The sequence below is a fragment of the Festucalex cinctus genome, chromosome 18 (assembly GCF_051991245.1).
Source record: "Festucalex cinctus isolate MCC-2025b chromosome 18, RoL_Fcin_1.0, whole genome shotgun sequence".
In the NCBI taxonomy this organism is placed as follows: domain Eukaryota; kingdom Metazoa; phylum Chordata; class Actinopteri; order Syngnathiformes; family Syngnathidae; genus Festucalex; species Festucalex cinctus.
The window spans coordinates 11,262,863-11,275,604 of record NC_135428.1 but is presented as its reverse complement, the minus strand read 5'-3'; the positions used below and the strand labels follow the sequence as shown (position 1 = coordinate 11,275,604).

At 44.3% G+C, this 12,742-nt stretch overlaps 2 protein-coding genes across 3 annotated transcripts; both read left to right on the top strand.

Annotated features, from left to right (window-relative positions):
- Window positions 1-149: 149 nt before the first annotated feature.
- LOC144006047 (coiled-coil domain-containing 92B-like) lies at window positions 150-2,989 on the top strand. Its single transcript, XM_077504677.1, has 4 exons — window positions 150-353; window positions 434-601; window positions 1,072-1,119; window positions 2,165-2,989. Exons 2-4 carry the CDS (start codon window positions 469-471, stop codon window positions 2,812-2,814), a joined length of 831 nt encoding a protein of 276 aa, XP_077360803.1. The 5' UTR covers window positions 150-353; window positions 434-468; the 3' UTR covers window positions 2,815-2,989.
- A 1,471-nt stretch (window positions 2,990-4,460) lies between these two features.
- Window positions 4,461-12,612, top strand: LOC144006046 (lissencephaly-1 homolog A-like). 2 transcript variants are annotated; one of them, XM_077504675.1, is made up of 11 exons: window positions 4,461-4,624; window positions 7,168-7,343; window positions 7,459-7,543; window positions 8,153-8,227; window positions 8,297-8,506; window positions 8,580-8,748; window positions 8,818-8,920; window positions 10,005-10,233; window positions 10,303-10,404; window positions 10,464-10,620; window positions 12,227-12,612. In XM_077504675.1, the coding sequence occupies exons 2-11, from the start codon at window positions 7,312-7,314 to the stop codon at window positions 12,298-12,300; spliced, it is 1,236 nt and encodes a 411-aa protein (XP_077360801.1). In that variant the 5' UTR covers window positions 4,461-4,624; window positions 7,168-7,311; the 3' UTR covers window positions 12,301-12,612. The 2 variants fall into 2 exon arrangements, with proteins under 2 accessions (XP_077360801.1, XP_077360802.1); XM_077504676.1 differs by lacking the exon at window positions 4,461-4,624 and adding an exon at window positions 4,741-5,241.
- The last annotated feature ends 130 nt before the right edge of the window (window positions 12,613-12,742 follow it).

Sequence of the window (12,742 nt, the reverse complement as noted above, 5' to 3'; positions counted from 1 at the left end):
TTTAAAATATTTTCCATCTTTCACTGACAACGTGATGACGTCACACACCTGCCATCATCCATAGGAGCTATCAAAACTGCCTGCATACTGTACATACATCCATCCTCTCTGTGAAGTTTCTCTTCCTGCCGTTAGGTGGCACTAGTCACCCATCACAAACGTGCACGTACACGCGCATAGCCGGCTGCTTTGTCGTGGACGCTGCCTTGGCGCCTAAGCGCGTCCACGCAGAAGGTGAAAGCGAGGACGTTTTTTTTTTCTTTCTGCAACTACTCGGAGCGCGCACACGCGGCGTCTGCCGTGGATCTTTTGTGTGGCGGGCGACTAGCAGGACGGGATCTTCACGTCACACGGTAGGACAGCGCGCAGGCCCGACGCGTGCACGCGCGCCGCTGCAGCAGCTTGTGATAGCTCCTGTATTGTGTGTTTTGAGGACGCGCTGGTCACACGTCACGTGCTTTCCCCGCCATGGAGGCCAGCAGGGCGCTGGAGCATCGCGTGGCCAGCGTGCACCGAGGAATCGTCTTCCTCGAGCAGGAGCATCTCACCCTGCTGGCCGGACTGCACGTGGAGATCAGCAAGCTCAAGAGGAGATGCCAGGGTACGTGCACGCGTACGCGCACACACTCAACAGCCCAGTGGTTGACGGTCAGGGCCAGCAAGGCCTTCTCAGACGCACTGACCTACATTTACAAGCTCAATTAGAATAGCTCCTATTAGCTATTAGCTAGCTTCCTTTTTTTTTTTTTTTTTTTTTTTGTCCAATCAGATTTCAGCATCTATGTGTGGCCATGTCAATGTAATCTGCCCACATCCAACACAATAAGTGTCCTGTCAAGAGAACTATATTAGCAATGATAGTTCTTTGAGCCAATCACTTGTCAGCATTTTTCCGTTCTCTGATTGGTTGGTTCATTTGCCTTTTTGTAATGGACTGAGACTGGAGAATAACATTAACGGTTGATGTGATATTGTTGCGTCCAGTAAGTCGGGGAAGTCCCCACTCCAGAGTTCGGTACGCATAGCCCGCCACTCACTCACATGTTGATGATGTAATTTGTGTGTGTGCAGATCTGAGCTGCGAGCTGGACTCCAGGTTCCCACACAGGACAACGGCCGGTGAGTTTATAACTCCCTGATGAAGTTTACTGTAAAGGCGCCGGACTTCACAGCAGCGTCAAGTCCATAATAATCAAGGAGTTTGTCAAAATGTAGAGAAAAGGCCTTAAAACTGACACACAAGGCTAAAGAAAGTTTTAAAACCAACAAAAACAAACAACCAGTCCATATCATTTAATCTAATGAAAGTTATGCTAGCATAATGCTAACATGTAATGTGAAACACCATAGACCGGCTAAAAGAAATTAGCATGGATTGAAAACTTTGAAACAGCAATACATACAAGAACATATTTGTTACATTCTGGAGTTGGTCCCAAAAACGCAGACACAAATAAGATTTTAACTCTTTATTTGCATAACATCGAGGGGCGTAGAACAAACTTGACTAGATGAGAAACGACAATGTATCGAAAATCACGAGATGCTAAGCTAACTTGGTGTACAGAGGAACAGAGGTAATAATCCAACAAAAACACACCCTTCTCAAAAGGCTTGTATAGACAGCGAATTGATGATGTGGGTAACAGGACTAATATGGAATTATCTGATTGGCTGTCTTACCAGTTGAAACTAGATGCTGGTTACATCGGTGCAAAACAGACACTTGACCTCACGGTCATGACCCAAACATAACCCTTGCATGACCCTAGTCATGACAGTACCCAACCCCCTCAAAGGACGCCTCCTGGCGGACCCCTAGGTTTAAACATAACCCTTGCATGACCCTAGTTACGACAGTAAGCATAACATAACTCTTACATGACCCTAGTTATGACAGTAAGCATAACCCTTGCATGACCCTAGTCACGACAGTAAGCATAACCCTTGCATGACGCTAGTCACAACAGTAAGCATAACCCTTGCATGACCCTAGTCATGACAGTAAACATAACCCTTACATGACCCGAGTCATGACAATATTCGTCATGAAAAAAACAAAACAAAATATAAAAAATCATTGCTTCAAAAGTCTTCCATATGTAGCATTTTGGAATCTGTTTTTTGATACTATCTTCTTTTTGGGGGTTTTGCTGTGTTTCAGAGGATGAAGCGGAGCTGACGCTGCGCTGCGAGGCTGCGCAGCACCTCCTGGAGGAGCGTCACGGCACGACAGCGGCGGCCCGTGGGGAGCTGCGCCTGGGCGGGGCGCGGGCGTCGGAGTTGGGACGCAGCCTGCGGCGGGACGAGCGGCAGTTCCTGGAGGAGCTGAAACGGCGCAGCCACAAGATCACCTTGCTCAACCGCGAGCTCCAGCGGCAGAAGGGCACCACGGCCACCCTGTGCCGCCAGCTCAACGCCGCCCGCGCCAAGCTACGGCAGCGACGCGGTGTCCGCCAACAGGGGGAACCACTTGCTCAAGACGATGATGAAGATGAGGAGGAGAACGCCGAGCAGCTCCTGTCGCCGCCGCCTGCCGCCCCCCTCGACAGCCGACCCCCGGCAAGACCCTGCGTGAGGACGGAGCGGGTCCGGGCGTGCGTCCCCCGGGAGAGAGTGACGTCGCCGCAGAGGCCACGCCCCATGCCGGATCCCGCCCTCTTCCTGGTGCCCCTCCGGTACCGCCTCTTGCGCTGGAGCCCGCACGCGGAAGCGCAGGAGGGCGAGGGGGACGACTGGGAGGACTTTGACGAGGGCGGCGGCCTGCGGGGGCGCGTGGACATGGGTGCTGCCGAGGGCGAAACGGCCCTGTGATGCATCTGTTGGCCGGCTGACCTGTTGAAAAGGACTTGTGATTGGCTGACGTGGACGCGCGTGTCCTCTCTTTCTTGTCTTCTGATTCGACGGGTGTGCCGGTTGACTTGTTGACAACTTCCTGCCTTCCTGTCATCAGTGCCGTCTTTGAAAATGAAAATCAGCTTTTGGCAAACGTTTTGTGTCTTTCTTGCAGGTTTTCAACCAAAATAAACCTACTGAAATGCACACATGCATTCAATTTATACACACTCTCTCATTCACGATACCAAAATGTTCTGACGCTAAACTAAAAGGCTCTCATCACCGGAAATAAGTGTTTACTTTTATTTTGAAAAGCCGACAAGAGCATTTTTTCAAAAACATACAGGTAATAACAAGATTAAAGCTATTTCAGAAGAACGTATACAACTGTAGTCCTTCACATTAATCAGTATATCAATAAGTAGTGCAGTTTCAAAAAGGTTGGCGACTTTTTCCTTTGTTGGGAAAAATTGATAACCACAAATTGAACTTCCTAAAAGTAATCCCATTATTGAAATGATTTTTGATTGAAGATCATTATTTCAGGTCAACACGTGTGTAAGTAATTGACATTTATTCAGTAAATTTTAAATAAGTTTCACAAGTTTTTTGAACTGGAATAGTTTTTCTTGTTAATATATTTTTCTTCATCTAATTGGTTCTCGACTTTTTTTTTCAATCGTCTTTTAAAAGGATACATGACTCATTGAGCCATTTTCAGCAGTAAAAAGTTTAGTCTATAATTAATGTGGTAACTTTCATTATTTTTCATGTACAATACCTTTAAAAAGTAAATATTCTACTTGCTGTCGACTGATGATGACATCACCTGTGCTGAGAAGTAGGTAACGACCAATCATGGCTCAGTTTATTGACCAAACCCAGAAAACAGGTGAGCCATGATTGGCCGTTACCGACTTCCTCAGCACAGGTGATATCATCATCAGTCGACAGCAAATAGAAAAAAAAAAGTTTTTAACGGTATTAACTCATTAGCTCCCAAAAACGTATAAATACGTCATATTTTAAATGTTTTAAGTGCCCCAAAGACGTATTTATACGTTTTTTTTGTTTTGTTTGTTTTTGTTTTTTTTTTTATGCCAGAGCATAGAGAAGGCTTTGATGCAGTCTCTCTACTGCAGAAAATGGTTGAGTGGCAGCAGAGTATAAGAGATCAACCAGTCCATGTTAAAACTCCCACAGTTTCCCCACAGTTCTAAGCAGAATTGTGAAAAACGATTAAACTTAGCTATGTTCTATTGCTAATTGCTGCACAGCGGAAACAAATAGGAATGTACTTTTTTTCCCTGATAAAAGAAGAGACTCTAATCTCTCTTTTGGTATGTTCCATATTTTTATAGCAACAGAACATAATATTTCGCCGGCCTTGAAAAATCAGTCAAAATCCAGGAAAACACTTCAGTGAAAATGGTTGGGAGTGAATGAGTTAATTGTACATGAAAAATAATTAAGTTATCAAATTCATTCTGGATAAAATATTAACTTCTCACTGCTGAAAACTGTTCAATGGGTCAAGTATCTCTTTAAATTTCGTTGTCACTGTTACTTTCTGAATATTGTGATTGATGTGTAAGCCATGTCAAGTGTCAAGTGGACCCTCATCACCCCCACCCTCATCCTCAGCGTGCGCGCCGCTGTGCGCGTGCAGCCAAGCAGAACGCTCGCTCAGGGCTGCCGGCTGACGTGACGTGCGCTCCGAACAAGAGAGGCTTTTCACGATCGGTGAGCATTTGAGGAGGACATGAGCGCCGACATTTGTCCCCGGGTGAGTCTTGTACGCGCTTGGTGGTGTTTTCCCTGCGGGGACCCACAAAGATACTTTGGGGGAGGTTTTTTTTTGGGCTGCCTGCAGTGCGCGCGCTCGCTCGCTCGCTCGCTCGCTCGTTCTCGTGTGTCTCAAAATGGCGGAGAGACCGCAAGCTAGGCTAGGCTAAGCTAGGCTATTCTAACCTTGTCTTGGCGCTTGCTAAACTTTTACAGTTTTTGTGCGCTTGAAACATTCTGGCAATGATGTTTAGAGTCTAGCGTTTAATCGTCAACGGATTTCGTGCTATTGTATTTTGTCGTGTGGCCTGTTAGCGCGCATTACCATCCGGCTAACGTTAGCTGAAAGTTGTGACGGGGAACGACGAGCTAAGTGCTAAAGCTATCATGCTAAGCTGAGTGCGGCCGCCGGCCGGCTGAAATGTGTTGACGTATTTTGACTTGCTGGCCGTGCTGGAAAGGCTGACGTCATGTGTGCGGCTGACAAATGAGCGAGAGACGTTGATGCACGGCTCCCTAAAATCAAGCAAGCTCCAATTTGCAGCCTGGTGCATGTTTTCATCTTGCGCACTTTGACGCATTCGCAAGAATCAGCAGCAGCCGTTGTGACATTTGCAGGTAGGTTGTGCAAACCGGGCGTCTTGGGCAGGTGCAGGCGGCTAACTACCTCGCGGCTAAGCTAACGTCAGACGAAAAGGGCGTAGTTGGTGGTAGCCGCTTAAACTTTGCCCAAGCTGATGGCGGAGGAGGAAAAGGAAGAGCGACGAAGCTTCCAGATGATCGCCAAGAAAGAAAGGAGGCGGTGGCGGGTGGAGTCCATCCGCTGATCATTCTCGCCATTATTCATTGGCAGGCGAAAAACAACGGACTGACATTAGTCTTGTTTTGAACTCAAACACAATCATCTGAATAGATCACGTTACATGTAAACAGGTGACCAGAAATCTTCATTCGGAATGCCAAAAAAAAAAAAGGCCCCAGGTAAACCCGGCTATTGTTTCCACCGCAAAGGACATTATGTTAAATGTTTCTACTTGTTTTGTCTCAAGACTTTTACAATAATTCCTCTTGAACTTTGTTTGCTGAGCAGCAGCAGGTGCAGAGACACTTTGGAGGAGCATATGCTCAAAATTGAAAGGGGGCACAAGTGGCAACTGTTTTTCTTTTGATTATTGGAAACAAAATAAATGTCAGGCATGTGTGCACCAAATGCTGTGACCATTTGTGTTGACAAAAGTAAAAAAAAAAAAAAAAAAAAAAGTGAATACTTCGAAACAATTGTCCACCAATGAACCAAAAAACAAGCAATAAACTGTAACAACACACATACTAATAATCATTCATTGTCACCTTTTCCAAAATTGACTTGTATACGAATCACCGTCATTTTAAAAACTCAAAATTCCAAAAGGCAGCGAGAGAAGCACAATGAGCATGCACGTTTCCCTCTTGCATATTTGCTCTCATGCTTGCGTAATGGCGTTGTGCTACCTTCCCTTGTTGAAGAGCAGTTTTGAACAGGCAAATTGAAACTGCAGCTTCACATGGCTGGCGTGAAAGTTGAACTTTGGAGATCACGTCCAAGTGAAATCAGAATGACGACGTGATTGATCGTGATTGGGCGCAAAGGTCGTAGTTCAGTGACGCCAGCTCATCTTTATGGCTTCAACTCTTATTAGATTAGATTCTGTTGGTTTCGTTTTACGATTCATCTTCTGGGCTTTGGATTTTGAGATGGGGCTGGTTGTCATGGTAATGTTTAGGGGTGTGAATTGCCTAGTACCTGACGATTCGATTCGTATCACGATTCACAGGTCACGATTCGATTCGATACCGATTAATCCCGATACGAATGGTCACGATTCGATACCGATTAATCCCGATACGAATTTATAAGTCGATTGTTGCGATTTTTTTTCATTCATATTTAGAAAATACTAATCAGTAAGCTTGTAGAGTGTAAGATTTATATGAAAATGTATTATTTATTTATCTGAAATTTCAGTCTTATAGAGGTTGTAATCTGTTTCATGTTTGAACAGCATTAAAATAAAAATATTAAGGCTTAATGTGCCGTTCATATAACATTCTTCCATGCTCAAGGTGTGAATCCTAAAAAAAAAAAAAAAAATCGATTCTGCCGATTATTGAATCGATTCGAGAATCGCGCGATATAGTATCGCGATATATCGCCGAATCGATTTTTTTTTTTTTTTTACACCCCTAGTAATGTTGGTACACGCTGGTGAGAAATAGTGTGAGCCGCTGGTTACGCATCTTAGTGGTCGTGTCTTCTGGTGGCATCGTTAGCATGATTAGCATGATCATCACAATGGTAGCCGATGTTGAATTTCACTGCTGGCTCAATTCGATGCCAAATTCCCGCCGTAGTGGTGGAGTCGGCAACTAATCGTCATTCCCGACTCCAATCCCTGAAAAGGGATTTGAAAAGGACTTTGTAGCAACTATCTAGGTCCACTACCGAACAATCCTTAGATTGAGAAATGAGTGACTAATTGGCAATTGGTCCTTTCCCCCCTTCAGGTGCTGGGCAGCAGCGCTGAGCGGTGAGAAAGCATTTTGACTGCACTTCCTGTCTTCTCGTTCCGGGCCTCTCTTCCACTCTCGCTCACCAGCAACCCAACCCCGCCTCCTGACCTGCCTCACCTCACCATCAGCAGCATCATCATGGTGCTGTCACAGAGGCAAAGAGATGAACTGTAAGTGTGCATGTGAGTGCATGTGTTGACCTCCGAAATTCCAACAGGCTTAAATAGTCATGTGTTGCACTGCTTTCCATAAAAATGTGACGTTGTTTCCATGGCTCCGGATCAGAAACCGAGCCATCGCTGACTATCTGCGCTCCAACGGATACGATGGCGCCTACTCCACCTTCAGGAAGGAGGCCGACTTGGACATGGTCAGTAACTCGCTCGCTCCGACGAACTTCATTTCGTGGAACATTGCAACCATTTTATGGTCACAAACAGTTAGCGCCTATGTAGAAGCTAGGGATGTAACGATAATGGTAATATCGTGATGTTAAAACTGCCACAATATCGTCGTCATGTCACAATATTAAAAGCAATACACCTGTTAAAAATTGTCAGGTTGATTTCTATTTGTGCAGTTCTAGTTTTTTTAGTGCTGTTTAATTTTTGCAAGGTATGTTTTGGCCCTTCAATGTTTAAAATTCATGCTAATGGTCAGATGAAGTTGTGTGTAATATGCTTTTGAAACGTGTGTTTGCACTAGCAAGTAAATGCCTCAATATTAAATGTTATTAGTGATTGTAGGTTATTTATATGCATTGTTATGTACAAAAGCACAATATTTTTTGGATTTTTTAGTTATGAGCTCTTTTTTTATTTATTGATTACTTTTATTGTGAACTTATTTCCTGACCAATATTTTGATAATCGCGGTATCGCCATATTGTGAGATGATCGTTATCGTGAGCCTTGTATCGTGTATCATGAGGTAACCAAAGGTTCCCACCCCTGAACTGGTGTGTTCGTTTGATGCCCAGAATGAAGACGCGGACAAAAAGTATGCGGGGCTCCTGGAGAAGAAATGGACGTCCGTCATCCGATTACAGAAGAAGGTGAGGACGGCGTTTGCCGTTGCGCCGCTTTGTGCGGAGCGTGAACATTGAGCTTTGCTTTGTTTGTAGGTGATGGAGTTGGAGTCCAAGCTGAACGAAGCCAAGGCGGAAATAACGCACGGCGGGGGGCCGGTGGCTCACAAGAGTGACCCCAAAGAGTGGATCCCCCGTCCCCCGGAGAGATACACCCTCAGCGGCCACCGCGCTCCTGTCACCCGGGTCCTCTTCCATCCCGTCTACTCCGTCATGGTCACGTCCTCCGAGGACGCCACCATCAAGGTCAGGATTTTTTTTGTCCGTCGCTCTCGTTGCCGGGGGCGACCATCCCCCAATCAACTTGTCACTGTGTCAGGTGTGGGACTACGAGGCAGGAGACTTTGAGCGCACGCTGAAGGGCCACACGGACTCGGTTCAGGACATCTCCTTCGACCAGACGGGCAAGCTGCTGGCTTCATGTTCGGCCGACATGAGCATCAAACTTTGGGACTTCCAAGGCTTCGAGTGCATCAGGACCATGCACGGTGGGCACACACGCTAACGCTAACGCTAATCCATGTCTTCATTCTCAATACGCCCTCTGATGTGCACAGGCCACGGCCACAACGTGTCGTCTGTCGCCATAATGCCAAACGCTGACCACATTGTGTCGGCGTCTAGAGACAAGACCATCAAGATGTGGGAGGTGGCCACCGGGTACGTATGCGCGCCTCACTGACCTCCTTCATTCGCCACGCTTGCCGCTTTGCAGTCTGACGTTCAACTAACCATTTGTATGACAGTGTTCCCTCGTTTATCGCGGGTTCATCTTTCGTGTTTTTTTTGTTTTTTTTTACTATTTGCTAATATTGAATTATGAAAATATTTTCATTTCATCCTTGCTGATGTCAATTATGTGCAACGCTTAAGACTTGCCAAAATTTAATTTGGAATTTAATGTTTGTGGAGTTTTTATCATACTATATTTAAGAAGATTTGGTGTTCCATAATTAACTCATTCACTCCCAGCCATTTTCACTGAAGCAACCTCCTTCGCTCCTGGTTGTTTTACTGGGTATTGCTATAAAAATGTGGAACCTACCAAAAGAAAGATTATAGCCTCTTCTTTCATCAGGAAAAAAAAGTATTTTTCTATCTGTTTCTGTTTTGCAGCAATCTGCATTAGAGTATAGCTAAGATTCATAGTGATTAAAAATTCCTGTTGAAAACTGGCAAAAAGAGCTTATTGCAACATGGCCCTGGCTGATCTCTTATACTCTGCTGACACCTGTTGGCCGTTTTTTTTGTAATAACTACTATTGCGTTAAGCTTCAGGTCAGAAGCTGCATCAAAACCTGTTTGCTCTAGCATAAAAAAACAAAAACGCATAAATACGTTTTTGGGAGTGAAGGACAAAGTGTTAAAAACGTATTTATACGTTTTTGGCTTTGAATGAGTTAATCACTATCAGATTGAACTGAAGCGAATCCAATCGGGAAAAATCGAAATTGAATCGAACTGAACTCTTGTGAATTGAAATCAAATCAAGGAAATTAGATTTGATGTCCAGCCCTATTTGTAATATACTTGAATGCAAAATTAAAATGATCCGTGTACGCAATTAGATTAATTGATTCTAAAAATATTCAAATGTGGCGGCACTAGTCTGAGTAGACGTCAGGGATGCCGGGCAGCCTGCAACAACAAATTCAAACTTGCGTCCAAGTCAATTGGTGTCAAATGTTTGCCAGCGTGCGGAATTGCCCATTGGGACGCTGTTGGTGCCTTTTGTGGCTCTTAGGTACTGCGTGAAGACGTTCACGGGCCACCGGGAGTGGGTGCGGATGGTGCGGCCCAACCAGGACGGCTCGCTGATCGCCAGCTGCTCCAACGACCAGACGGTGCGCGTGTGGGCCGTGTCGTCCAAAGAGTGCAAGGCGGAGCTGCGCGAGCACGAGCACGTGGTGGAGTGCGTCTCCTGGGCCCCCGACAGCGCGCACCCCACCATCCTGGAGGCCACCGGCTCAGAGGTAAAACCCCGCCCACTCGTCGTAGATGACATGCCTTCACACGGCCTCCTCACGCTCATCTGATCGCAGAACAAGAAGAGCGCCAAGCCCGGCCCCTTCCTCCTCTCGGGATCCAGAGACAAAACCATCAAGATGTGGGATGTCGGCATCGGGATCTGCATCATGACTTTGGTGAGTAGACGCGACGCCGGCGACAACACGAGGACTCGCCGCTAACCACGCGTTGATAGGTGGGCCACGACAATTGGGTGCGCGGTGTGCTGGTGCACCCCGGCGGCGGCTACATCCTCAGCTGCGCCGACGACAAGACTTTGCGGGTTTGGGACTACAAGAACAAACGCTGCACCAAGACGCTCAACGCTCACGAGCACTTCGTCACCTCTCTGGGTCAGACACAAACTTTTGCATGGAAACGCAAATCACTTCCACATCTTCACATTTGTTCATGTCGTCTTCACTCACTCTAAGAAAAGTTACAACATTTGAATATTGTTTTTTTTTGTGTGTGTGTGAATGTTTTGCGACTATAACAAGTGGAAGGATGAGCAACAAAATGGATTTGCAACACATCTTTGGGTACCTTTTTTACACTTCAATTAGGGATGGGCAATAAATTGAATCAATTCAATTAATCATCATTTTAAATCAAGGTGCAAAGAAATAACGCTACCAACTAAATTGTGGCATTTAAAACATGAAAAAAATATATATATAAAATATGAATCTTAGGTTTACGTTAAAACAGATAAAGAATGAGTATACATTATTGTTGTCTGGACATTTTGCACAGGAATTATTTTTGAATAAATAAAATCTTTAAATACTTGTTCAATTTATTAGATTAACATCGGTTAAAAAAGAAAAAAGTATACTCAAAATGTTTGCTTCGTTGTTGTTTTTCTAATCTTATTCTTTACTGCATGACCGATTTCTGTTTCATGTACAGCACTTTGTGTACAGTAGTGCTTGTTTTAAAGTGCTTTATAATAAAGTTGATTTGAGAGAATGACTTTAAAAAAAAAAATAAAAAATAAAAAATAAAAATAAAAAATAAAAAAAAATGAGATTTTATTTTTTTTGCCCATATTGTCCAGCCCTACTTCCCTACTTCAATTGCTTTTTTGGGATCTTTTTTCCAACAAAACTTGAATTCAAGTTACATGCAGCTGTTGAATCCTACGCCAAGATTTTTTTGCTGATTTTTATTATTATTATTTTTATTTTTAAGCATTAACTAATTCATTAATCACAAAGAATTATTGCATCAGCCGATGGTTACGTTAACGGTAGCACAGGTTGTGTTTGAGTACTAAACATAACTAAAGTAAAGCCTTTAATCAATGTTTACATATGACACATTTGTTCATTTCAAACTACTGGGGTCATTTTTTCCCCCCAATTTTAAATTATCCAAGTAATTAAATGATTAGAAAAAGGTGGATGAGCGTGTGCAGTGGAATTTTTTTTTTTTTGAAGACGTCCTCATAACATTAAAAGTCGAAAAAATTAACACAACAGGTGCTCTTTAAATTTGGCAGGCAAAAAAATGTTGATTAAAAAACCCTTTTTAATTAAACGATTAATCATGTTTAATCAAAATTCTAAAATGGGATAAATCTGATTAAAAATGTAATCGTTTAATAGCTCTAATTGAAAAATTAAAATTTGATACTTTCTTACAATTACCAAAGATGAAGCCATTTTTAGGAAAGTTTTATCATTTGAATAAAAAAATTTTCATCTTTGCTACTTTCTCTGAAATTCTATTCGTTGGCTTTCATGTTTAACAAAAAAAAAAAGCAGTGTGTAACTTCAATTATAAAAACATGCAAGTAAATGTTTTTGGCCAAAGAGATGCATTTTCTTTCTCATCTTTGACACCAAAGCCGCACAAAAGAATTTCAAAACAAAACTTGATTAGTTTCCAACAGTTGACTTGTACAAAAGGAGAAACAGTGCACTCATGCTCACTCTCCTTCTTCTTCTTTGTCAGATTTCCACAAGAGCGCCCCCTACATGGTGACAGGCAGCGTGGACCAGACAGTCAAAGTGTGGCAGTGCCGTTGAGTCTGCATCCCGCCCCCTCCCAAACTACTCCTCCGCCCGCCACCACCATCATTCTCCCCATCCCCCCAAAAAAATATAACTTTGTCCTTTTATGTAAATTATTTGCGGACATCTGCCGTGAGCGCTTGCTAAACATCCCGCGGCAAGCAGAGCGCCCCTGCTCGTGCTCGCCCTTGCATGGCCACTCACTTCCTGGTTTTCATAGGCCACGCCCCCTTTAGTGAGCATCATGCATTTTTGTGCACGGGCGACAGGAAGTGGGAGATGGACAGCTTGTTCCACACAAATGGCACCTTCTGTTGGGGGGGGGGGGGGGGGGGGGGGGGCGTGTCTCAAAGCGTGTGTGCGTTAGCGAGTTCATGGTTTGTGTGTTTGTTTGCGCATGAGTGCGAGTGTGTCACAATTGTGTGGAACATGAATGACCCCTACAACCTTAATGCCC

What these genes read in the sequence shown, in the direction of transcription:
- LOC144006046 (XM_077504675.1), top strand. Translation starts at nt 7,312, where the DNA reads ATGGTGCTGTCACAGAGGCAAAGAGATGAACT. An exon ending in CAGAGGCAAAGAGATGAACT is followed by an intron (nt 7,344 to 7,458) that starts GTAAGTGTGCAT and finishes GCTCCGGATCAG; the next exon opens with AAACCGAGCCATCGCTGACT. An exon ending in TCATCCGATTACAGAAGAAG is followed by an intron (nt 8,228 to 8,296) that starts GTGAGGACGGCG and finishes CTTTGTTTGTAG; the next exon opens with GTGATGGAGTTGGAGTCCAA.
- LOC144006047 (XM_077504677.1), top strand. Translation starts at nt 469, where the DNA reads ATGGAGGCCAGCAGGGCGCTGGAGCATCGCGTGGCCAGCGTGCACCGA. An exon ending in GCTCAAGAGGAGATGCCAGG is followed by an intron (nt 602 to 1,071) that starts GTACGTGCACGC and finishes GTGTGTGTGCAG; the next exon opens with ATCTGAGCTGCGAGCTGGAC. An exon ending in CCCACACAGGACAACGGCCG is followed by an intron (nt 1,120 to 2,164) that starts GTGAGTTTATAA and finishes GCTGTGTTTCAG; the next exon opens with AGGATGAAGCGGAGCTGACG.